The 23,228-nt window shown below is 36.8% G+C and overlaps 2 protein-coding genes across 3 annotated transcripts; one reads left to right on the forward strand and one right to left on the reverse strand.

Annotated features, from left to right (window-relative positions):
• Positions 1–392: 392 nt before the first annotated feature.
• LOC147409302 (casein kinase II subunit alpha-like) lies at positions 393–12,263 on the forward strand. Its single transcript, XM_086427395.1, has 10 exons — positions 393–752; positions 849–978; positions 3,323–3,517; positions 5,922–6,079; positions 6,882–6,972; positions 7,102–7,167; positions 10,735–10,817; positions 10,914–10,977; positions 11,068–11,136; positions 11,921–12,263. The coding sequence occupies exons 1-10, from the start codon at positions 433–435 to the stop codon at positions 11,975–11,977; spliced, it is 1,233 nt and encodes a 410-aa protein (XP_086283521.1). The 5' UTR covers positions 393–432; the 3' UTR covers positions 11,978–12,263.
• A 1,880-nt stretch (positions 12,264–14,143) lies between these two features.
• Positions 14,144–22,743, reverse strand: LOC147409303 (phototropic-responsive NPH3 family protein NPY5-like). 2 transcript variants are annotated; one of them, XM_086427382.1, is made up of 5 exons: positions 22,641–22,743; positions 20,939–21,718; positions 16,936–17,005; positions 15,553–16,713; positions 14,144–15,201 (listed from the first exon to the last, which is right to left on the reverse strand). In XM_086427382.1, the coding sequence occupies exons 2-5, from the start codon at positions 20,998–21,000 to the stop codon at positions 14,626–14,628; spliced, it is 1,869 nt and encodes a 622-aa protein (XP_086283508.1). In that variant the 5' UTR covers positions 21,001–21,718; positions 22,641–22,743; the 3' UTR covers positions 14,144–14,625. The 2 variants fall into 2 exon arrangements, with proteins under 2 accessions (XP_086283508.1, XP_086283500.1); XM_086427374.1 differs by lacking the exon at positions 22,641–22,743 and adding an exon at positions 22,110–22,557.
• Positions 22,744–23,228: the final 485 nt, after the last annotated feature.

The raw sequence follows: 23,228 nt of genomic DNA on the forward strand, positions 1-23,228 counted from the left end.
CAGCACAGTATCGAACCTAGTATGATAAGAAGTCACTTTAGCATTTTTCTAACATTGAACCAAACATGTAATCTTGAATAAATTCACTTTTTTAGTTTTTTACTCCACGCCACATCATGTAACACATATAATCAGTATAATACGTTAATTCCAATACATGATTTTAAATCTTCCATGAGATTTTCAAAATGTTAAGCAAGATGACTTGAATCTCAAGCAAATCCATGATCTGGACCCTAATTAATCTGATTGGGACGGATCGGATTTCTGGGTGGGGACCCAGTTATCTTGGTCTACTGGGACCCGATTTATAAATCTTGGATTTTATGATAAATTTTCCCAAAATAGAAAAATAAAAAATAAAATAAAAAGAAGACAAAAAGGGAGGAGAGAGCTGGGTTTTCTCTCTTTTTTCTCTCTCTCGACCTTTTCATGGCCGCAAGGCCTCTGTGTTTTAATCTCTCCAATCGTCTCATCTCCTCCTCCTTTCGCTCAACACCTCTCTCTCCAAACCCTAACCCTAATCCATCATCTCTCCCACTTCTCATCGTCCGTAGGATCGTGTCCGGGGCCCCACTCGTCCTCCCAGATCAAATTCACCGTTCATCACCTCAATCAGAAAATCTGGCGCAGAGAATCGGGAAATCCGTACGGAGGCCTGGGGCCACATCCAAGGCTAGGGTTCATGCCGATGTTAATGTCGTTCGTCCCAAAGAATATTGGGATTACGAATCCCTTACCGTCCAATGGGGGTACCAATTTTGCAATTTTTCCCCAATTAGGTTTCTTCGTTTACTTGTTAGATTCTGTTTTTTGATCGTTTTTTATTGTTAATTTGATCTTCTTAGGGACCAGGAAGATTACGAGGTTGTGAGGAAGGTTGGGAGGGGGAAATACAGCGAGGTCTTCCAGGGAGTTCATTCTACCAACAATGAACCCTGCATCATTAAGATCCTTAAGCCTGTCAAGAAGAAGAAGGTGAAATCAAGTTCTATCATCTTTTGTTTTTCGAAATTTCCAGAATTGTAAATTTTGTTTGGTTTGCGGATCTTTGTTCTCTTTAAAAATTGTGTTTTTTTTTTGCGCCATTTTTGCGTGTATATGCTGTTATGATGCTTCTTGAACTGTAAATTAGGGGAAATGTGACTTCTTTTTAGATATACTACTTGTATCCATAACCTTTTTTGTTATTTTTTTGAACGTTCCAGAATTATATATGTTTTGATTGAGTTGATTTGCGGTTTACGGATCTCTGATTTCTATAAAAATTGCATTTTTTTTTGTCTCTGCTGTTACGATGCTCCTTGAAATGTAAATTATGGGAAATGTGATCCATTTTGAACCAACACAAATCATAGTGTTGAAGAACTTAAATACAGGACGATATTGCCTTCTGGAGGAGATGGATCAGGAGACTTTATTTTATAAATAGTTGTTTGGGAAGATCGAACTGGAAGCAACAGATATAGATGAAAGCAAACTTGAGGATTATGATTGGTACCAGATACCATTTTGAAGGGATGCGCATAGTTGGTTTATTTGCAAATAGGACATAGAGGTTTCTTTTCTACATCATGGATGTTTTAATACACAACCAAAACAACTCAATATGTGGAATAGGATTTGTTTGATTATGTCACTGGTTTCAAATACAAAGCATTGAATTTACTATTTGTTCATTGAATGCCAATTGCTTAGCCTTTATAAGGTGGTTATCTTTTTTTCTTGAAATGACAGAAAATTTGGTTGTGGAATCAGCCATTTTACAATAGTATGTCATTGGTGGGATGAATAAAAGATTTGGCTCTGGATAGAATTGAACGGTTTAATAGGATTTGTGTGGCCAACCTCAAACTTTGAGATAAGGCTTCGATCATGTGTTGGATTTGTTAGGTACAGTGTGTTGGTTGCTTCGATTAGTTCAATTCTTATTTCCTTCTTGTGCTGGGTGATGTTTCTCTTTTAGAGAGTCCAAGAGATTGCTTTGGAGTGTCATTCTTTTTGCAGTCTGTTTGAGGATTTGGAAGGAACAAAATAGTCGTGTGTCTGAAGGAAAGTGCAAGTCAGTGGATGATTTGATAGTGACTGTGATGAATATCTTGTTCTTTTGGTGTAAGGTCTTTAAGGAGTTTAGAGGGTTTCTCTTTGATTGTTTTTTGGGAAGATGGGTTTGTTGCATTTCTTCGTCATATTTTTGTATCTTTGTGTCTTTGTTCCTTTGTATCTTTAGCTAGTCATCTCGACCACTTTTATTAATATAATCCTTTACTTATTAAAAAAACAGTTTGGCTTGAGTAGCAACCAAGTTGCCTTTCAGATATTCATGTATTCCTCTCATCATGCGAGGTCTAATGATTGGGACCTGATGATAAGGTGTGAGGAAGAGGAAGCTTCTTCATCGATGTGGGATATTGTTTAATGTCACTCAGTGGGCTGATAGTGGTGTCAACTAGTGTTGCGTTATGGTTGATATGCATCCATTGTTTGTATTTGGATGCTGTTTTCTTTCTTAGCATTTTCTATTTTGCTTGGCTTACCAAGTCCAAGCATGCTGTGCCACTCTGTGCAACAATTTTTATCTTTATCTTTTTCATATGCTTTTTATCAGCACTTTCAGTAACTTCCTTTTCCTATTTTGGGCTTAGACCCATGGCTTAGTTGGTTTGACACATTGCAAATTAACTTTGAGGTTGTGGGTTCAAGTCCAACTTACCCATTAAAAAAAATAAAAATAAAAATCAGTAAACAAAAGAAGTCCCGGCAATGCAAGGTTTGTGTTTTCTTGAAAAGGATATAATCTTTAGTGCAAATGGAAATGCTTATTGGAAAAACAACCTTTGTATAATTTGTTGTCTTACTGATTCTGTTTGCTTCTGCTTTGATAAGGGTATACCTTATAGCTTTCCTCGTTTTTTCAATTATTTGTCAGCTGCACATTTGAGGAAAAATAATAAAAAGTGAGACAGAAACATAACCTGAGTGATTCATGAGATGAGCTGCAGGGTTTCTACTGGATTCCTTGTGAAAGTCAAACAAGCATGACAATGGATTTTTCTACATGCTGGATTCCGAGCTGTTTCCTCATCTTTTTTTATTATTATTTTTCTTATTCTAGGGATGCATGTTGCTTATTAACTTTTACTGTTTCTGCCCATTTGGCTTCTGCTTTCACAATACTTTTTTTTTCTTATATTATATTTATGGGGTTCTTTTTCTTTTCTTTTCTTGGCTAATAATGTCTTCTAAAGCTGGTTATAAAAAAAAGTCTTCTAAAGCATCTTTGGACAGCTGATTCTAATTTTCATTTTTTATAAAAATGCAGATCAAGAGGGAGATAAAAATATTGCAGAACCTTTGTGGTGGCCCGAATATTGTGAAATTGTTGGATATTGTCAGGGATCAGCAATCAAAGACCCCCAGCCTAATTTTTGAATATGTGAACAACACTGATTTCAAAGTGCTTTATCCAACTCTTACGGACTATGATACCAGATATTACATCTATGAACTGTTGAAGGCAAGGTTATTACTCTCATAGCTAATTGAATTCATCTTATGAAATATAATGAAAAATGTGCATCTTATAGTTCATGTTTTAAGTCTGTTTGCTACCATGGTTCCCTAGTAAAATTTTGCTAATTTAAGCAATTCAACCATGTGAGCTAAATGTCAGATTTCCATTTAAGGAATTACTATACCAACCAACACTGTCATTTTTCTATCATGCAATTTGTTCAACCTTTCTAGAGATCAAAAGACATCTTATGGTGTTTTTTTTGTTTTTATTTTATTTTTACAAGTGGGAGGAATGTGTAAACGCACATGTATCGTAAAGGACTATTTATAATTAAAAATATTAATAGGGATTTTGAAAATGACATTGTTAAATAATATTTTTGTAATTTTAGAAAGCTAACCAACCAACGTGAGTATAGGGTTGTGGTATTGTAATTTTGTTGGTTTTTGAAAAAAAAAATACCCTGATAATGTTAAGAAATATAGATATAAAGGTGGGGTCATTTCTGGTCTTCCAAATTTTGGTGTCAACATTATTCGTCCTTTCTCTCATTACAATAGTAAAGATAAGGTAGGTGATTTTTTTAGATGTTGTTTTTGGAATACCATGATCATCATGGTCTGTGCATTATCCTAATCACTAGGAGCACAATATTTTTCGAATATATGTATATAGACGAAAGATGGTGCTTTGGAGTAGTTTACTATGCCAATTGGAGGGATCAGTTTCATAAGTTTATTTCAATACTATTAGAGGTAATGAAGTTAAAGCGTCACCTATGCGACCAACTCACTTAGCCACGACCCTCAACGCCTAAGCAAACGCCCTAGGCATGCGCTAACCACTAAGTGGTTCCCTAGGCTTTATATGTAACTTAATATAGTGCATGTAAAACTGTTCTAACCTCAACCATAAATATTTAACTCCAATAAATTGTTCTTATTTGATTCTTCCATTCATTCACATTAACTTGAGTATAAATGGTTCCATCAGATTATTTCAATCAGGTTATTCCTTCATTCATGTTTTGAAGACCCAGCTATTACAATTTGAATCTCTAGCTATTTCACTTGTCCATTTTTAACAGGGACTATGCGACACAAATAATTCTATTGCTTGCTCACTCTCCCCAGGGTCTGTCTATGCAACAAATAAACAGTTGTTCCCCCCTCCCCCTCTTTTGGGAACCTATGAACAAAATATTCTCTCCCACTGTAGGGACTATCTGTTCATCACAAAAACAGTTGCCCCCCCCCCCCCCCCCCCTCGTGGCATTCACTTTTTTTCTCTTTTTATCAGTGAAGAATCCATTACCAAAAGACTCACTCGCCAATAAAAAAACAACAAAAGGCTCACTCCCCTTTCTCTCTCTTTTACTATTTGTAGGGTCAGGATTGGGTATTTGAAACACGGAAACAACCATCTCTCTATCTATTTTTGTAAGCTTCTTTTCTTCCATTCCCCCCCCCCCCCCCTCTTTTTATTTTTGGGATAGGGTCTATGTTACTTTTAACATTGCTCTTCTATCAATAGTTCAGAGTATCCTTTCATCTTTGGAATGTCTCAACCAAGAGGTGACTAGAATAATACATTGGGGGTTTGTTTTGGCTCGTCTAGAGTTGAGACATTGTCTTGGTATCATATTGTTTTTGGTGCAAAAGGCTGGTTTTTCAATAGATCAATATGTACAATAAGATTGAGACTTTAATCCATGCACCATCTGTACTGGTTGCATTCTTCTTCTTTATTTTTTGTAGGTCAAAGTGATAAATTTAATTATAGTGGGCAGAAAAACCCAAATATACTGAGGAGACAGTTAGATTTGGGACATCTTCTAACTTCTAAAAAGTTCTTTCCACTCGAGAACAAAAACATCAAGTTGAATCCTCTTGGAAATTGAAGTGCCAACTTAGCTAAGTTGGTAAGATGTACAGAGTATTGTCACCTGAAACTTCTTGAACCCAACTTCACTTGCTAAGCACTAACCCTTTAGCTATTAAAAAAAATCCCTCTTTGACGTCCCAAATGGAGAAGTACAAAAGAGCTTTCACTTTGGCTCTCTTTTAGAGTTGTTCCTCCTTGTTACTGATACTTGATCATTCCACCATTTCCAAATGGTCCAAGGGACCTTGTAGTGAATGTATGTAAGCACCATGTGACGTGTTATATTTTACCAATTAAGCAACTTGTTTATGTCTAGTATTAATCTTCAGTTACATTCTTGAGCTGTTTTTCGTCAACCAGTTTTCTTAGATCATAATGTTGCAATGTGCAAAGTTGTAGAGATTTTCCCTTTTAAACCTCATTTCAATAATTATTGTTTTTAAAAAAAAAATTTGTATAACAATTTGAATGTGAATTTTTAGTCTGTTAAGTTGATGTCTTGCATTGATTTTATGTGTAGGCATTAGATTATTGTCATTCACAAGGTATTATGCACCGAGATGTGAAGCCCCACAATGTCATGATTGATCATGAGCAGCGTAAGCTTCGTCTTATAGATTGGGGTCTTGCAGAGTTCTATCATCCAGGGAAAGAATACAATGTTCGTGTTGCTTCAAGGTGTGCTTGCTTTTTATGTGTTGCTTGGAAGTAATTTACAATTATTAGATTATGTGCTGGTCTATGTTAACTTTACAATTTCAGAAAACTTGCCTGTATATCTTATTGCTTCTTATCTATCATAAAAAAATAGAAAAGAAAAGAAAAATATGTATTAAGAGGCCAAGTCCCAAAGAAGGAAGGCAATTCAAAGATTATGGCAAAAAGAACAAAAACTAGCTGACACCATTTAATCTCTCTTCCCACCTTAACGTAAAATCTTCAAATAAAATACTGTTATGATCCTTTAACTATTGACGGCCTCTTGAACATGAGAGCTCTGATCTTCAAAGTTGGCTTCTAGAAAATTTCCCCATCGCTATCAAAAAGATGTTTGTTCCTTTTCTTTCCGAATAGCGTAATAGATGGTGATACTCTGTTTAAAGATGCATTTGAGACAATACCCTTATAAGCAATTGATGATGTTTATGTTGAAACAGATGTATCAACAAAATAAGGGAGTGATTCCCTTGCATGAATGATGGGATACTTTAAGATTCTTTCCGTCCACATGTATTGCTTGAGGGTTGTGTAGACTAATACATGTTTGAAATGTAGTATTTAGTTTTCTTTACACGTGTGAGGTAACAATTTCCCACTGAACATCGATTCTGGTGCAAAAATGTTGATTCTTATCTACTACTTATTGAATTGATTGTCTGTTTCTTTTGAAACCATATCAACTCATTTGGTGATTGGTTCTTCACATCAAGTACTTTGCACTCTCATCTTTTACTTGACCTTTTCCTTGTGCCGTTTGCAGATATTTCAAAGGTCCAGAGCTTCTCGTTGATTTGCAAGACTATGATTACTCTTTAGACTTATGGAGTCTTGGTTGTATGTTTGCTGGCATGGTTAGTTTTTTCTTATGCTCATACTCATTGTGAAAGTGATACAAGTCTTGGATTAGTTCCTACCCTAACAATCAGCTTGATAAAATGATCATTACCTTCCTGATACTCACAAAATACTGTGTTCTACAGATATTCCGTAAGGAGCCATTCTTCTATGGACACGATAATTATGATCAACTGGTCAAAATAGCTAAGGTGTGTGATATCTTTAGGAGTTTGAAAGGGGCATCCTAGATTCACCATTTGCAGTTTACTGGTGGGACTGTTTGTGTTTATCCCGTGCTTAAATGGTTGAATCAAACTTGTGGTAATAAATATACAGATTTGTTCATTGTTGAATGGATTTGTTAATTGTTCCTTTCCTGTTGAAATTGTCTGTGTAGCAAATAGCAAACATAACATTACACATGCTTTCTCTTGTTCATAGAATATACCAGTGTAACGAGTTTTCCATCATGTATCCATTCTTAGCATTGTTATTTTTTGTTTACTCTGTTAGTATCTTTATTATTATTTAATTATTATTATATACGTATTTTTCATATTTGAAGTAATTCTGGATTCTACAAGTTTGGTTTGGTTCTACCAAATTCAACATTCCATGCTTGTGTTACTAACCCTAAAATCTGTACTTGGATTTGTGCAATATAGGTCCATCATTAAATACAAATGAAGATTAAAATTTTAAATCTGGGTTATATTTTGATCGGCATGGAAAAGGAGATATTTCATGAAAGTATTTCACCTAATGTGGAAATAATGGGAATAGTAATTTAAAATAACATGAACCCCACGCTTCATAAAAGTACAATAAACAACCAGCATTAAGTGTGGAAAGAAGATTAATTGCTTTAAAGACGAACATAAGACTTGGCAGCCAAAATAAAGTAGAAAGACATGAAAATTCTCTTAATAATGTTATTTGAACTGGATAAAAGCAACTAAGAGATCATATATTGTCATGGGAATTCCATAACCACGTGAACCAGTTGACCTTTCTCATCAAATTCGACAAAATATAACATTCATTTGTTGCACTAAGGTTTCCTAATATTTTTGCCATTATTTTGAAATTTTTATTAATTGAAAAAACAAGCGAGTGGATACCTAACTCTTTAGAAATCCTCTTTACTAATAATTGATATTACTAAAACAATTTTCTAGAAAAGTTCAAAATTTTACTTGAAAATTTTAATTTGACAAAGGCATTGCTCAGAATAAAGTTATACTACATTTAATTAGCTTTAACACGACTATAAGGAGCAATATCACAAATGAAGTTTTTCCCGATGGTTGGAATGTTTGGATGATGCACTGACATATTACGAGTATCCAAAAATATTTGGTATTTGTTTTGTTCAAATTGTATTGATGTTAGACAACACAAATCTTTCCTTCTCCATTAAATTCTATCTAAAACCATGTCTTCCATTAAGGCAATTGTCTACTTTCTCCCTATTTCAAGTCATTTCAGTTGTAGTTAATTTGGCTATTAAAAGGTTAATGATATGCTTGATTTTAATTTACTTAAATGAGATTATGTTTAATAATTGACCTACAAAAGGCTTACGATCATGTAAGTTGGGATTTCTTAGAGTACATGATGGGGAGGATGGGTTTTGGTGAGGTGTGGATTAGTTGGATTATGAAATGTGTTACAACGGTATCGTACTCAATTCTTATTAATGGGAGCCCAGCTGGTTTCTTCAGGGGGTCAAGAGGGTTGAGGCAAGGGGATCCACTATCCCCTTTCTTGTTTCTTATTATAGCTGAAGCCTTGGGCAGATTGTTTAGAAGAGCGGTTGAGCTAGGTAAGCTTTCGGGTTTTAGAGTGAATGACGGGCCTATGATTTCACATTTACAATTCGCAGACGATACACTAGTTTTCTTGGACCACTCGAGGGACCAGGTGAGGGTGCTCCGTGTATTATTGTGCTGTTTTGAGGCTATGTCTGGTCTTCATATTAATCTGCAGAAGAGTAAGTTGTTCGGGGTAGGAGAGGTGAATGATATACACTTGATGGCTACAATTTTGGGGTGTGGGTATGATTCCTTGCCCACATCCTATTTGGGCTTACCATTGGGAGCTCCCTACAATAGTGCCAAAATTTGGGATGGTGTGATAGAGAGATTGGAGAAAAGGTTAAGTACGTGGAAGGCCAATTATCTGTCAAAATGAGGGAAATTAACCTTAATAAAAAGCACATTAACGAGTATCCCGGTTTATTTTCTCTCGCTGTTTACGCTCCCAAGGTCTGTCGAAATGAGATTGGAGAGGCTCATGAGGAATTTCTTATGGAATGATAAGAACGGAAAGAAGAAGTATCATTTGGTTAATTGGAAAGTGATTTGTAAGCCTAAGAAGAATGGGGGATTGGGTATAAGGGGGCTTAGATTAGCTAATAGAGCACTCCTAGGCAAATGGCTTTGGAGGTTTGGTGAGGAGAGGGACAGTCTGTGGAGGAGGATTATTAAGGCTAAGTACGGGGAGAAGAGGTTAGGCTGGTATAGTGGAGAGGCTAAATATGCGTATGGGTGTAGTGTTTGGAAAGGTGTGCTTAAAGTGAGAGAGGATTTTGAGAAAGGGATTAGGTACAAAGCGGGTTTAGGGGATAAAATCAGATTTTGGGAAGATAGATGGTGCGACTCGGTGCCTCTTGCTATTCAATTCCCATCTTTGTATGCCTGTTCTATAAAGAAGAATTGCTCAATTCAGCAATGTTTGATTCGCAGTGAGTCCAGTCCTACTTGGGATTTGGGGTTTAGGAGAAATTTTAATGATTGGGAGCTAACCGAGGTGGCATCTATCCTCGATCTCTTGAATACATTCCATCTTAACGATAGTGAACATGATAAGTGGGAATGGATAAGGGCGAAGGATAAGAGATTTTCTGTCAGATCTTTCCATAAGTGGCTCAATCCTTTTGTTGCGTGTTCTCTGTCGGGATCCATCATTTGGTCCAAGTTAGTTCCCTCTAAAATTTCCTTCTTTCTTTGGTTAGCGTCCCGTGGTAGGATTCTTACGTTGGACAATTTGATTGTTCGGGGTTGGATCACTCCTAATTGTTGCCCCCTTTGTATGAGGGAAGGAGAGTCGGTTGATCACATTTTAATTCATTGTCCATTTTCTTACAATATTTGGTCAACTTTCCTTGGACTTTTCCATATTAATTGGATATTCCCTCATAAGTTAAGTTTTCCTCATTGTAAGTGGAATGGACTAGTATTGCTTTTCTTTCCAAAAAACGGTTCTTGTGGGATTTGCTTCCGGCGGCAATTGCTTGGGGGATTTGGAATGAGAGAAATAACAGGGTGTTCAACAATAAGACTACTAGCACGCATGCAAGCTTTTTGGAGATCTTAGGTCTTTTATATCTTTGGTCCAAGCAGAACATAGAATTCTTGGGAATTACTTTTGATGATTTTGTATTTAGATGGAACTCTTTTTGTAATCTTTGATGTTGTAGTTTTCTTTTCGGTTCTTTTTCGAGGCTTTCTCGGCCTCCTTGTATCATTTTTTTTTTTTTTTTTTTTTTTTCAGATTCAATATTATACTTATCAAAAAAAAAAAATAATAATAATAATTGACATAAATTCTGATTTAATAATTCTCAGTCTGTCCAATACTGTTGTTGATATGTGGAGTGATATTCTCTGGGCATATGTTTCCTCTTATATAGAAAGTAACTACGATTGAAGCTTACTTATCAGGAAACGAAGAGAAGACGAACTCATTGAAGTTCTCATTCTGCTATTTTGTAGGTACTTGGGACAGACGAATTAAATGCGTATCTAAACAAATACCGCTTGGAGTTGGACCCACACCTTGAGGCCCTTGTCGGGAGGTTGTTAATTTGAATCCCCTCTCAATTTATTTACTGGCATTGCATGCAAGTGAATTTTTCCCCCCCTGAAACAACAAGAGCTTCTCTTTGTTCCAGGCATAGCAGGAAGCCGTGGACAAAATTCATTAATGCTGACAATCAACATTTAGCAGTCCCTGAGGTCTGCCCCTTTACCATCAGCAACCAAGAGATTAAAAAAAACTGGTTATCTGAACTGACTCTTTTATTACTTTTCTGTGCAATTTTGTAGGCGGTTGACTTTCTTGACAAGTTGCTGCGATATGATCACCAGGAAAGGCCAACTGCAAAAGAAGCAATGGTAGTATCCCTAGTTATATTATATCAATTGATACCCTTTTTTTGTTACTTTGTACTCTGCTTTAAATATTAAGATCATGGTGATGTGGTCTCCCATCATTGATGGGTGTTCATAGCATGAGAATGCGGAAAATCCAATCAGTAGGTTAAGAGCTGAAAGGATTTTACTGAACCTTGGCCACATTGGCATGAATGTGACATACAAGGGTAATCCAAACATCAATGTTAAATTGTGAATGTCCCTAGGATGGGATAATTTAACTGAAGTGGTTGGATTAGAATGATGGGTTATGCTCCAATTAAAGAATCCATGGCAACCCAAAAGTTTTGAAGGCATGGGTTCCTTTGGATTTGTTTAAGATAGTCCTGTTAATTGATTTTTAATCTGTATCTATCCACAACACGACCTGCAATTGAGCAGTACAGTCAATAAACCAATGAGTTGTTTGACTCCCAATATGTGTAATTTTTAGGCCAATGGATCACATTGGTGTTATGTATATATGGGTTGGGATCCATTGACTCATGAAGAATGACTCATGGTAAAAACACATGATCCCAACCATGTAAACATAACATAAAATAAGTGTCCTTGAGATTTGTGTTATATGGATACGTAAAAATCCCAACCGTTGGATTTCATGTTTACACGGTTGAGATCATGTGTTTTCTCAGGAGTCCTTCATAAGTCACCAGAACCTGATCCTATAATTTATTCTCTTTTATTTTCTCTGAATTTATATGAGCTGCAGTTGATGACCACCACCACCTCTGATTTCCTGCAGGCACATCCTTACTTCTATCCCGTGAGAAATGCAGAAAGCAGCAGAACGCGCACCTAAGTAGCTTGAACTCCACATACTGTTAAAGACCAGGTTGTTCTTGGTTGGGCGTCCTCTGAAATTGAAGACATAGTTTTTATTAGTGTTGGATGAGTGATTCTTGGGTCAGGAATGCTTTTTAAGTTTGAATTTTATGGCAAAATATGATGTGTTTATCTTCATCAAACCATCTGTTATTTAGATGGGATTTTTATCATATTTATTATTCGCTCTCTATTGTGGATTGTATTTTGTTCCAAAGTATTACCCAATTTCAGACAAATTTTGATGGTCATTGGATTGATAACTAGTCTTTTTCTCTTGTTTGATCCTCTTCACCTACTGATTCCGGGTGCTTGATATTACAAGGATCTTTCTTTTGGGGGTAGGGGAACAAGTTGATACTCTGGTATATTGTGCAGCTGACCCCAAAATATTTGTACTTAAGCTTCTGATGATGAAATGTATCGGCATTAACAATAGCACATTCGCCATTGGGCACATGTTTGTGAAACAAATATAGCTAGAGATTTGGCTGTTTTAAGATTGACAGAGTGGGAAGACCAAGAAAGGATTACATTTAACGGATTCCAGAATAGCTCCAATTTCAGGAAGAAAAAATGAAATGAACCTGATTGTGACTGGTGGAAATCAATGAAGCTGAAAAGGTGGTGCAAGCTGTGGTTCTAAAGAGCTCGGTCAGTCAAAAAGAAATGGAGATAGTAAGAAATGAACTCGAAAGGTGCCTCAATTGTTGATGCATCCAAAGACATGATGATGGTGATGATGTATAATTAGGGCACAAGAATGGCCCTAAGATGAAAAGTTGTCTGGTTGGTGGTTGACTTCCAATCTTAATCTTATTATCCTGGTAATCTATAATTAAAAGGAGAGTTGGTACGTGGCTGACGTGGCAAGGGTGCAGAACCATAGATCTTTTTCTTCGGAATACACAGGAAAAAGATCTGTGGTTATGTACCCTGGCCACGTCAGCCACGTACTAAACACTGTATTCATCCTTACTCTTGAAAGGAAGAAGAGGTTTAAAAGGAGTATAAGCATGTTTTGACTGAGACTTGTATCTTTTGCAATATTTACTCCTCAAAGGACTTAAAACCTAATTTCCCAAGTCAGTCTTCCTTGTGTCATTCTTCATAGAAACTTAAATCTCTTTATTGGAAGAAGAATAATACGTGATTCCCTTGTACCATTTCTTTCTTTGGTTGACTTGAAAAATGTGGTGCTAGTTCAAGTGTTTTTTAGGAAGGTACGGGAGAAATTACCACTTAACAATATAAGTCAAGTTTGGTTGCCACTTTCTTTCTTATATTTGTTAGTCTCTTTCAAGCCATCGACTTCAAAAGCTTTTCTTATCAAAAATAAAAAATTTGTGCCAACTGTTTAAACCTTATTGGTTCCCCGATTTATTTCGCTTATAATCCCCAACTTTAAAAGCTAAAAAACACCCGGGCTTACAGTTTAAACTTCATTACAAACATAACGAGAGTTGTGTTGTGTGGAGCTGTTTCAATTTGTGTGCGCGTTTCTTTACTTGATCTCAACACCCAATTTTCTATTTTTAAATCTCAAAATGGTGCCTCAACTTCGGACCAGAGGATTGGAGATGGAATTGTTTGTTTTTTTTTTCAAATGCATAGAAGAAAAAGGGAGGTGCCAACTTGCTAAGTTGGTAAGAAGCCTGGAGTGTTTATACCACGACCTGGGTTCAAAATCTGTCTTCAAGTAGACCACTAATCTTGCTTGCTTGAAAGGAATTATATATATATAAAGGCCCCGCCCAATCTACGTGGTACTTAGTTTACTATATTCATTAAAACAGAGAAGCTTTCTAATTTGGCAATTTAATCAATTTACAGTACTTGGGATATTCATGCTTGCCTTCAAAGAAATTTTTTTTTTTTGGGATAAAGGCCCTGCCTGATCTACATGGTACTTTGTTCACTATATTCATAAAAACAAAGAGGGTACATTTCTAATTTGACCATTTAATCAGTTTGCAGTTCTAGGGATTTCTGTAACATTGTTATCAATGGGCGTGTATGCTCATGTTTTCTTTTTCTTTTTTATTGATTAGAATTAGTCCTGCAGAATGTGTTCGATGAGTTGCATCACACGCTATCTAAATGATAAAGAAGAAGAAAGAAAAAGGGAAAAAAAAAACAAATATAGATTAAAAAAAGATGACCATTCACCATTTCAAAAAGAAGTACAAGGTGGTTTACAATCTTGGAGAAGTGCTAGCAGAGCAAGGCCTTAATAAACAGTGGATATTGTAATTCTCTCAATTCTGAATTGGTGCAACAAGTCTCTGAATCAAACTTGCTGAGGGGTAACAACCAACAACTTTGAGATCCAAGTGTGGCATTTTCTTTCCCTTATGGTACAACAAAACTGGGTTTACCATATGACAAACCCCCCCAAATAAAGAAACTTCATATTTCGTGGTGAAACAACGAGTTACAACAATACCATACCGTCAACCCGATTCCGTCTCTCTACAGCCATATATTTGTCTTTTTGGCCCAAAAGTCCCAGAAACCTTCATTTCATCCCTTGTCAACTGGAAGATGTCAGCAATTCTAACTTCCTAAATGTTGAGGAGAGAGAGAGAGACCAATCCCTCAGCTTCTCTCTCTATCATCTCCCTACTAAGATACTGAATACCTCCTGTTTCTTGAAGGTGTGGACTTGGTGTCCTCTGGATTGGCAGAACCGGGCTCAGATGTATCGGAGCTACTACTCTCATATTGCGACCCTTTGCCCGACCAAAGCTTTGCAAATATCTTCTTTGATATGAGCATCCCTTTCACCTTACCGACAACAGCAGCTTTATCACTGTTACTTTTATCATCACCCCCATTTTTCTCATTTCCTCTTCCCAGCTTAAGGGAAGCAAGCTCTCCCTTGAGGGCCCTGAGGTCCTCTGTTGTAGGCACAGCATCCCAGTCCTCTGTATTGGTGGTTGTAGTCCGTGAGCTTCCTTGTGAACCCCCATTCTCCCGTGGAAGTAGAGCCCTGAGGCCCAAAGGAAGGTCAGATGTGGTAGTACCACCAGCGGATGATGTGGAAGCTCTGACCTGCTCAAAGAAGAGGACTTGGACTACAACTCGAAGGGGAAGTCGCTCATTTTGAACGGCATGCATGCACGCATCCACGGATAGTTTCTTGCAGTCCATCAGCCTACAGATTCTCTTTCTCTCGCTCTTGCTCATCCCTGGGTGTTCCTGCACCAATATAAGTACAAATTGGGTAACAAGTCAGCAATCCAATAGGCTTTGATCAGAATTGAATAGAGGAACAAGATGTGTTCAGCAAATCCAAAACTTTTAGGATAACAATTCCAACTAATCAGATCTAATCCTTTTATTAAAAAAAATGAGAGCTTCTATTACCTCACCAATTTTTGCTAATGCCACCCCAAGATGTGCGCTAATTCTTCAGTATTTACATATGAACTGGGGTGGCATTAGCAAATGTTGGTGTGACAATAGAATTTCACTAAATATTATCTTCCAATTCAGCATGATATGAAAATTGGGAAGTTCAAAACCAAAAACACAATTTCTACAACATACCTTGAGAAACATGTCAATGGCACGGTAAATTCCATCATGAGTCAATCTTGAAAAGCCCGATACCATTTCAGCAAGATCGACAAACTTCGACAAAGGAAGATTGGGGTCCCGTGAAATTTCAGCAAGGTATCCATCAACCAATTTCCCCACTGTAACCTTGGAAGTATCGGTTATAAATCCAGGTTCGGTCAGTGGTGGGGGGTCACTCTGTGGACTCTGCTCTTGTGTTACAAACTCCTCGACTATGCTTTGTATTACATCCACATCATACATTGTGGACTCGGATACTGCGGCTGGAATCAGAAGATCAGCAACCAAAGCTTCCTCCAACTGCCATCCTATTCTCTTAACCAACTCTTTTCTCCCCATCTCTCCAGAATCAAGAACCATTGAAGCTTTTAACAACTTGAGCAAAAAACTACATGGGACACTACCTTTCTCTGTAGGTAACAACCATATAATGGTGTCCACCAATGATCGATTCTTCATGTCATCACCACCTTGGATCATACCCTTGTTGAAACCAGGCAGTCTTCTCAGTGCATAAGCTTTCAATGCTTCTCCAATTACATCACCAGACATTCGACCCTTGGTTTTGATGGTCATTATAACTCGCTTGTAGAAATCAATTTCGAGCTCACAAAGGTCCTCAACCCACCAGTCCTTCGGGACTGTCTGTTGTTGTCTGACACCATTCCAATGACTGTCAGTCCTATTCTCCGAAGGTAACTTTCTCCTATTATAAGTGTAGGACCACTCCACTTTGGATGTGTCAGAGGAAGCCTTGGAAGATATGGAATCAATGCAACGGTTGACCACCTTTAGTTCCTCGCACCAAGGTAGGAGAGACTTTGTAGTCTGAAGAAGAATGATCGAGTCTTTCCATCCGCATAAGATACTTGTGTTAAGGAATACTTCAATCTTGTAAATGAGGTTTCCTTTCTCGATGGTTTCATGCATTTCTAGGTACTCTGCCGCACAGCGAGCTGCGACCACATTGTACGCATTTAGGGTAACTGTCATGCCGTAACAGAACTTGGCACATATCTCAAAGGCACCAGGTCCGCCGGGTATGTCGGGGATTTGGATTTCATTGTTGTTATCCTCATTTGCAATTGTGACTAACTTTTGTAATCGGGCACTCTTGGACAGAAGGGGAAACTACAGAACCAATATGTTCATGATATGTTAGAAATTTAATAAAATAAACAGTAGAAAAAGATAAATAATAAATATTGGGGACCCAAATTGGTTGTTTTTATGAGTTTTCTCATTGAAGGATAAGATTCTTGTATCCAAAAGTTATTGCCATCTCACAGTCCCTCCTGCTTTCTACCTACTACATCTTTGTGTGTAAATACATGGATTATAGGATGGGCGTACCTTGTGTAGATAAAACATCACATCACCTATGATTACAGTGATATCAGTTGCCAACTCAGTAGCCACATACCTGCAAATGGGATTGTTCTTGATGTTTTAGCAAAATAGATGAAACCTTATACATACATTAGGCATAATCACACAGACACACAATTCACTTTGAAAGTTGAGAAAACACCTATTAAATAATAACCAAAATAAATAAATTTACAAGCACTTCAAGATAATTTTTTTAAAACATGAATACAGATGTGGACTATTAGAGAACATCTTTTCACGAAAAGCAAAACCGAAAGCATATGTAATCAATTCACTGTCAAATTAACTCTGTATTACTCATCCATAAAGTCTCAAGTCCCAATCTTTCAAATTTGTGTGCATGCATTGGTATAATCTTTTTTAGGAGTTCAAAGGGGTATTTCTTGAGCTTGTGTGTTCAGACACATTTAGGTGGGTCTCCTCGAGCTCCTTCATTATCAATAAAGTTTCATTGTACTTATACAAAAATTAAAAATAAAAACAAACAACTTTGCTAGAAATGGAGCAAAAATATAGAAACATGGAATATAAACAATCTCCTTATCCATAGAAACGGTTGTGAAAAGAGCACGAACAAGCCAAGCTCCTACTCCCAAAGCCCAATATTGCAAATCATGAGGGAGAAAGCCTTAGCATTTAAGTCTCAAATCTGAAGTCTACAATAAGTCAGATGTTACGTGAGATGCTTGAGTATTGATGATACCATAAATCAGATCAAAACTTCAGTAGCAACAACTTCAAGGCAACATAAAAAAGATAAATAAATTCCCAATTTGAAAGCTTGTGTTCTTGCTCCAAAAAATTTCTGAAAGCAGAATGTAAAAACGACCTTGACGTTTGTGATTGGACGTTATGATTCAAGAAAGTACGCTAGAAAGAAAATGGGTGAAGACCACCTCCCTTTGATCTGGATTTATCTCCAAGGAATTTTTAATTCTACTTTGATTCTCAACCAGAATGGGGGGGGGGGGGGGGGGAGGGGGAGGGGGGAAGCCATGAAAATAAATCAGAATGTACGAAGATTATTAGGATATATTATAAATTCATAACTAAGATACTGGTGCAATCTCAATAAACAAGAAACATAGTCCAAGACTCAAGGCCGCATGTGGTGCGCAACAAGGTTTTCCACGGGGCCTTGGTACTAAAGAAAGCTTAAGCAACCCACCTTTTCCACCCCACTCAAAGACCCCAAAAGAATGAAGGGGGATAAAAAAGAAAACCAACTCGCATGGTTCCTTACACTAACACAAGAATAATACAAATGAATAAGCCCTGGTTGCAACCATGTGAGTCTGTAACCAATCATGTTTGTCTCTTAGTAGGATGACATGAGTGTTGTAACTCCTTTGAGTTTGTCCCTAACATTCCTTAATTTATTTATTAAATTCAAGAAAACTAAAATAGATATTAGGTGGGTTAAAAAGGGAAAACCCTCTCAGCTAGGCATTGGGCAGTTCCCGCACTTTTCTCTTCTCAACATGCTTTAAGGCCTGGTCAAGACAAACAAATTGGAAGGACAGAAGCTCTGACTTTCTTACGATGCTTGGATATTTTTTGAGGATCCAATTATAAGATTGTGCTCCCTTGCTTGGTTCAAAGTGTTGTCAACGAATGTCATCTCAGTCTCGGAGGTGACCAGAATGCGATATTGGGATTTTATCTTGGAATTGTCCCATTATTATCTTGGGTTTTTTTATGTGATCTTGGTTTTTCAATTACCCAATATTTACCCATGAACAAACGCTTTGAACTATGGTCCTTTGGTATCTTTTCAATCTTTTATCACATTGGTTGGACATATTTTGTCTCCATACACTAAGGAGTAAAAGCCAAAAGCAGGCCATCTTACACAGCTATGCCTCTTTTATATATTTGTAGTACTCCCTGACCCTTTTTTTTTTCTCGATAAGCTTCCTAACCTTTTTTTCTCAAAAAGCTCCAAATCTTCTTCATTTTTTGATAAAAATCATTGAATATTAAAGATTACATTAAATGAGAGCTACGGATCATAAGTTCAGTAATCAGAAGTGCTACTAGCTTTCAGAAAGGGAGTTTTTAAGGGTCAATGCTTTCTCCACCTGCTTTTTGTTACTATTGCCTACTATGCATTCTCGGCTATGATATGAAGATCCATGTCCTTGGGCTAAGACTAGTGTCATGGAAACTGAAGTCCTTGGGCTGCAAATGTGCAAAAACCCCAATCCATCATCCCTCATCGTCTGGCTTATCTTCTAATTTATGTTTGAACAAAAATTTATTTTTAAATCTATCTAATCATTTATAAATCTTCATCCGAAGTTCCCTTTTTTCCATTAAGGACTCAAAAGTAGGTCAATGAAGAAACCATCTGACTCTTATGATAGCTTCAAAATTCCTCCTGTACTACAAAGTCCAAACCAATGGAAAGGGGTCCATTCCTTCCTTCCACAATAACTCTAGTAACATTTTCCACATGTTTGAAATTTTCATTTCTATAACATGGTGAAGCATGAAGCTAAAGAAGTGATGTGGGGCTGTCTAGTAGAGTATATAATCTACCAATGCAAGGAATGGCTTATCACCACAAAGTATACCAACAATCAAAGATTACCCTATCATATATACTATACTACTCCAAAGCTGTTCTCTAATTGTCCATGGACATGTGAAGATTACACATTAGCCCACATAACCATGCCGCACAATTTTATTTTTATGTTTTTCTTGAAAGGTATAAAGGTGAAGACGGGTTTTAATCCCAGGTATATGGTACTACCACCCACAGACTTTACCAACTTAGTAAGTTGAATAAATGTTTCTAAGTAGACCATGTTTGCATGTGTTTGGCATAAACATGATGGTTAACATGGAAAATTCTTAGGAAATAGAGTGTCCCAGTTATTTCTTACATGGTTTTATATTAGCTCTCAAAGTCATTTGCTCAGTTGCATAAGGTAGGATGGTAGCTGGAGTGAGTGAGAACAAGGAATTGTGTTTTTAAAGGAAAAAAAGTGAACAGCCCCATGAAGATTTATTTAAATAAGTGGTGACTTTGGAAGCTAAGTATTTCCTTTGATGCATAAGATTACCATCTTTTTTCTTGCTCGTTACTAAAGGGAATAGAAAGCACGCCTAAGACTGCTGTTTTTAGCAAGGCTATTCTCTATAGGGTTGGCAATCCTAACCATGTGGGTATACAAAATATCCAATCTAGCAATGATGTCCCTAATGTAGTCCAGAGTATTGGCAGTCCACAACACATGTAATGGTGATTTAAACACTTGGCAATTATTTGAAGAACCACTTATATCTTCACCCATCTTACAGTGAGTTCAAAAAAAAGTTGGAGTTGAGTGAGGGAACCCTTTCTCAAACTAGATCAGAAAACGTTTTCTCATGTACTTAAGGAAAATCTTCCTAAGCAATCATTCTAACCCCCAAAACCCAGTAGCAGAATGGCCCCCCACCAGGGCTAATAAGAGTATATGAGGAATCGCTTTCAGAGCTTTGGTATGACTGAGACTACTGAGACGTGTATCCGACAAACTACTTTAGGGGCAATAATTTTTGGAGGGTTATGAAAAGAAGACCAAACCAATAGGACCACACAGCATAAGCCCACTAACCTAATAACGAGTTAACCTAACTTGTTCAATTAAGCAAAGAGAGCCAGAAACCAAACATTGCACATGGTATTGCCACAAAATCATCTATAGATGATGTCCATTTCAGACTTGGTGAAAATACCCATGGTTAGCATCCAACAAAGTAGAGACAACTCCAACAAGTGGGTTAAGTATGGGGAATTTATAGAACAAAATCCCAATTCATAATAAAACTACCAATAAGAAGCTTAGTACTAAAGATTTATAAACAACAATAAAAACATGAAAAAAGTTAAAAATACACCTAAAAGAAACACCCATAGATATATATTAGAGAATGACAATATTAGAACAAGTTATTGAAAGAAAGATCTCACCTGATGTTGTTCCCATCAGTCTGAAACGAATCAGGTTTTGATCCAAGTTTCATAAACTTCATCTTGGCAAGTAAAAAGGATCTAGCTTTTATTTCTTCACCTCCTTTGAGATTCCAAAACAACTCTTTCTCACTTCTTAATTAATCACCAAAACAGCTACACCAAGGCCGCCAAGCCCTTCATCATCTCCTTTGGGGACCACCAAACATACCCAAAAACAGAAAAGAAAAAAAGAAACCCAGAAATTAAAAGAAGAAAAAAAACCCGGGTGTGGTGGGTATTGGACTTCTGAATGTGACCAACTTTCTGGGATTCAAGTGGAAGGAAAAAAAATGGATCGAAAGCAAGTTTTTTAAGTAATGGGGTGGTGGCAAAATCGAATCTTTTTTTGCAGAAACCAAGGCAAGATTAAGGTAGTTTAAGATTGAAAGATTAGAAAATTGGGGTGGTGGTCTATAAGCAATTTTTTTAAGAGGGGTTTCTCTTCAATGGCAAGAGACCAAAAGAAGAGATTGTTTCCTTGGTCATGGGCAGCACCCAAGGACCCCGGGCAGCCTTGGTCAGCCCAGGAGACATTGCCAACAGATACTCTTTACTAAACAATTACCACAACAGAGAGACACTCACAAGCACAAAACTGACAACACCGCCACTTTCCCATTTGTTTATCTATCGATCTCCAGACTTTCAAGACTCGAACTTTAGAATCAAAATTCCTTTTTTTTTTTTTTTTTTGCCTTTTATGCGTTAATGTTTAGTAGTTGCTCCTCCTTTGAGGACCTGTCACCAAAAAAAACATAAAACAGAAGTATGAGGTGAGAAAACCACTAAAAAAAACAGTTGACAGACAACAAGAATCTCACTTTCTCTTTTACAAGGAAGAAATTAAAGCCCACAACAAGTGTTTGGGGAAGGGAGAAAAAAAAAAGGAGAAAAAACCCATTAAAATTAAATAAAGACATGAACTTGAAACACAATCCACCTAAAATATGAAGCCCTAAACTATTCAAATGTCAAATCAAACAAAAAACTAGTCATGAGGAACTAAAACTCAATTCTCCAAAAACAAAAGAAACTCATCTCAAATGAAGGCAAATTAACAATACCCAGACCCAGAAAGCTAGATAAAATTTCTTTAAAAAAAAAAAAAAAAAGAAAAGGCAAAACCCACAAAAGAAAATGGTCTCCAGAGTCCAGACTCCAAAGTCCCCACCAAAGCTTCTCTCTCCAGTGTTTCCAGTGACCAAAGTACTCTCTCACTGTGGAGCAGAGCTAAGAATCAATACCAGTGCGCACAATAGCACTGTACGCCATGCAGGAGCACTATATCTTCCTGACAAAACCCACCACCCTGACACCCTCCACTTTAACTCAGAAACCAACCCAACAACAAAAAGATGAGCTTTCTCATTTGCCCATCCGACCCAACCCAACCCAACAAAAACACAAAAAGCCAAGCTGGGAATGTTCCTAGTCTCCTTAGAATCACCACCACCTCCACTCCTCTCTCTCTTTCTCTATCTATCTATCTCTCATTTTTTTAACCAAAAAATTGAAGAAAAAATATAATAAAAACATAAAATTCTCCTTAAGCAAATGAAAATCAGTAATTCTCAATTTTATTACTCTTCTTTCTAAATAAATTTGTGTTTTTTTTTTTTCTCTCTATTTTCTTGTCTCTCAGTTAAGTTCAGCCCATTACCTCCCTTTTCTTTTTCTCTCTCTATCTGCACCGTTATGCACGCCAATCTGACATTCAGCTTTGCTGCTCCCCCCTTAACGTAGTCTCTTTCATAAAATACCCCTTAGTTTTATGTTAATTACGAAGCTGCCCCTATATTATAACTAATGAAGAAAACGACTTCTCTATCCCTTTCGTACATAGTTATTATGGTGTCCAACTGCTATTTTATTTTTCTCAAATATTTTATCAACTTTTCTCCCATGTTGGTCATTTTTTTTTTCTTTTGAAAAAGAAAATAATATTTATCTTAATTATCGCGATATTTTAAAATAACGCGAGAACTTGATGCGGATCTTGTCTGTGGGCTTGACATGGGCAACACATTTATTGGTAATTAAGGGTGACATAGACATACCTCTCCACGTTTTGTTGATTTTAAAGATACTCCGTTAAATGCCAAGAAATGTTATCTTTTAAGTTTCTTCTTTTTCTTGTGTGATCATAAATTTTATCCATAGATTTTTGGAGAATTTTAATTAGATTCTTCGTCATATTGATTTATCATATTTCTTTCTTTCTTTTTTTTAAAGCAAAGTATCCCTATAG

Source organism: Akebia trifoliata, chromosome 2, assembly GCF_017979445.1.
Source record: "Akebia trifoliata isolate Shusen 1 chromosome 2, ASM1797944v1, whole genome shotgun sequence".
Classification (NCBI taxonomy): Eukaryota; Viridiplantae; Streptophyta; class Magnoliopsida; order Ranunculales; family Lardizabalaceae; genus Akebia; species Akebia trifoliata.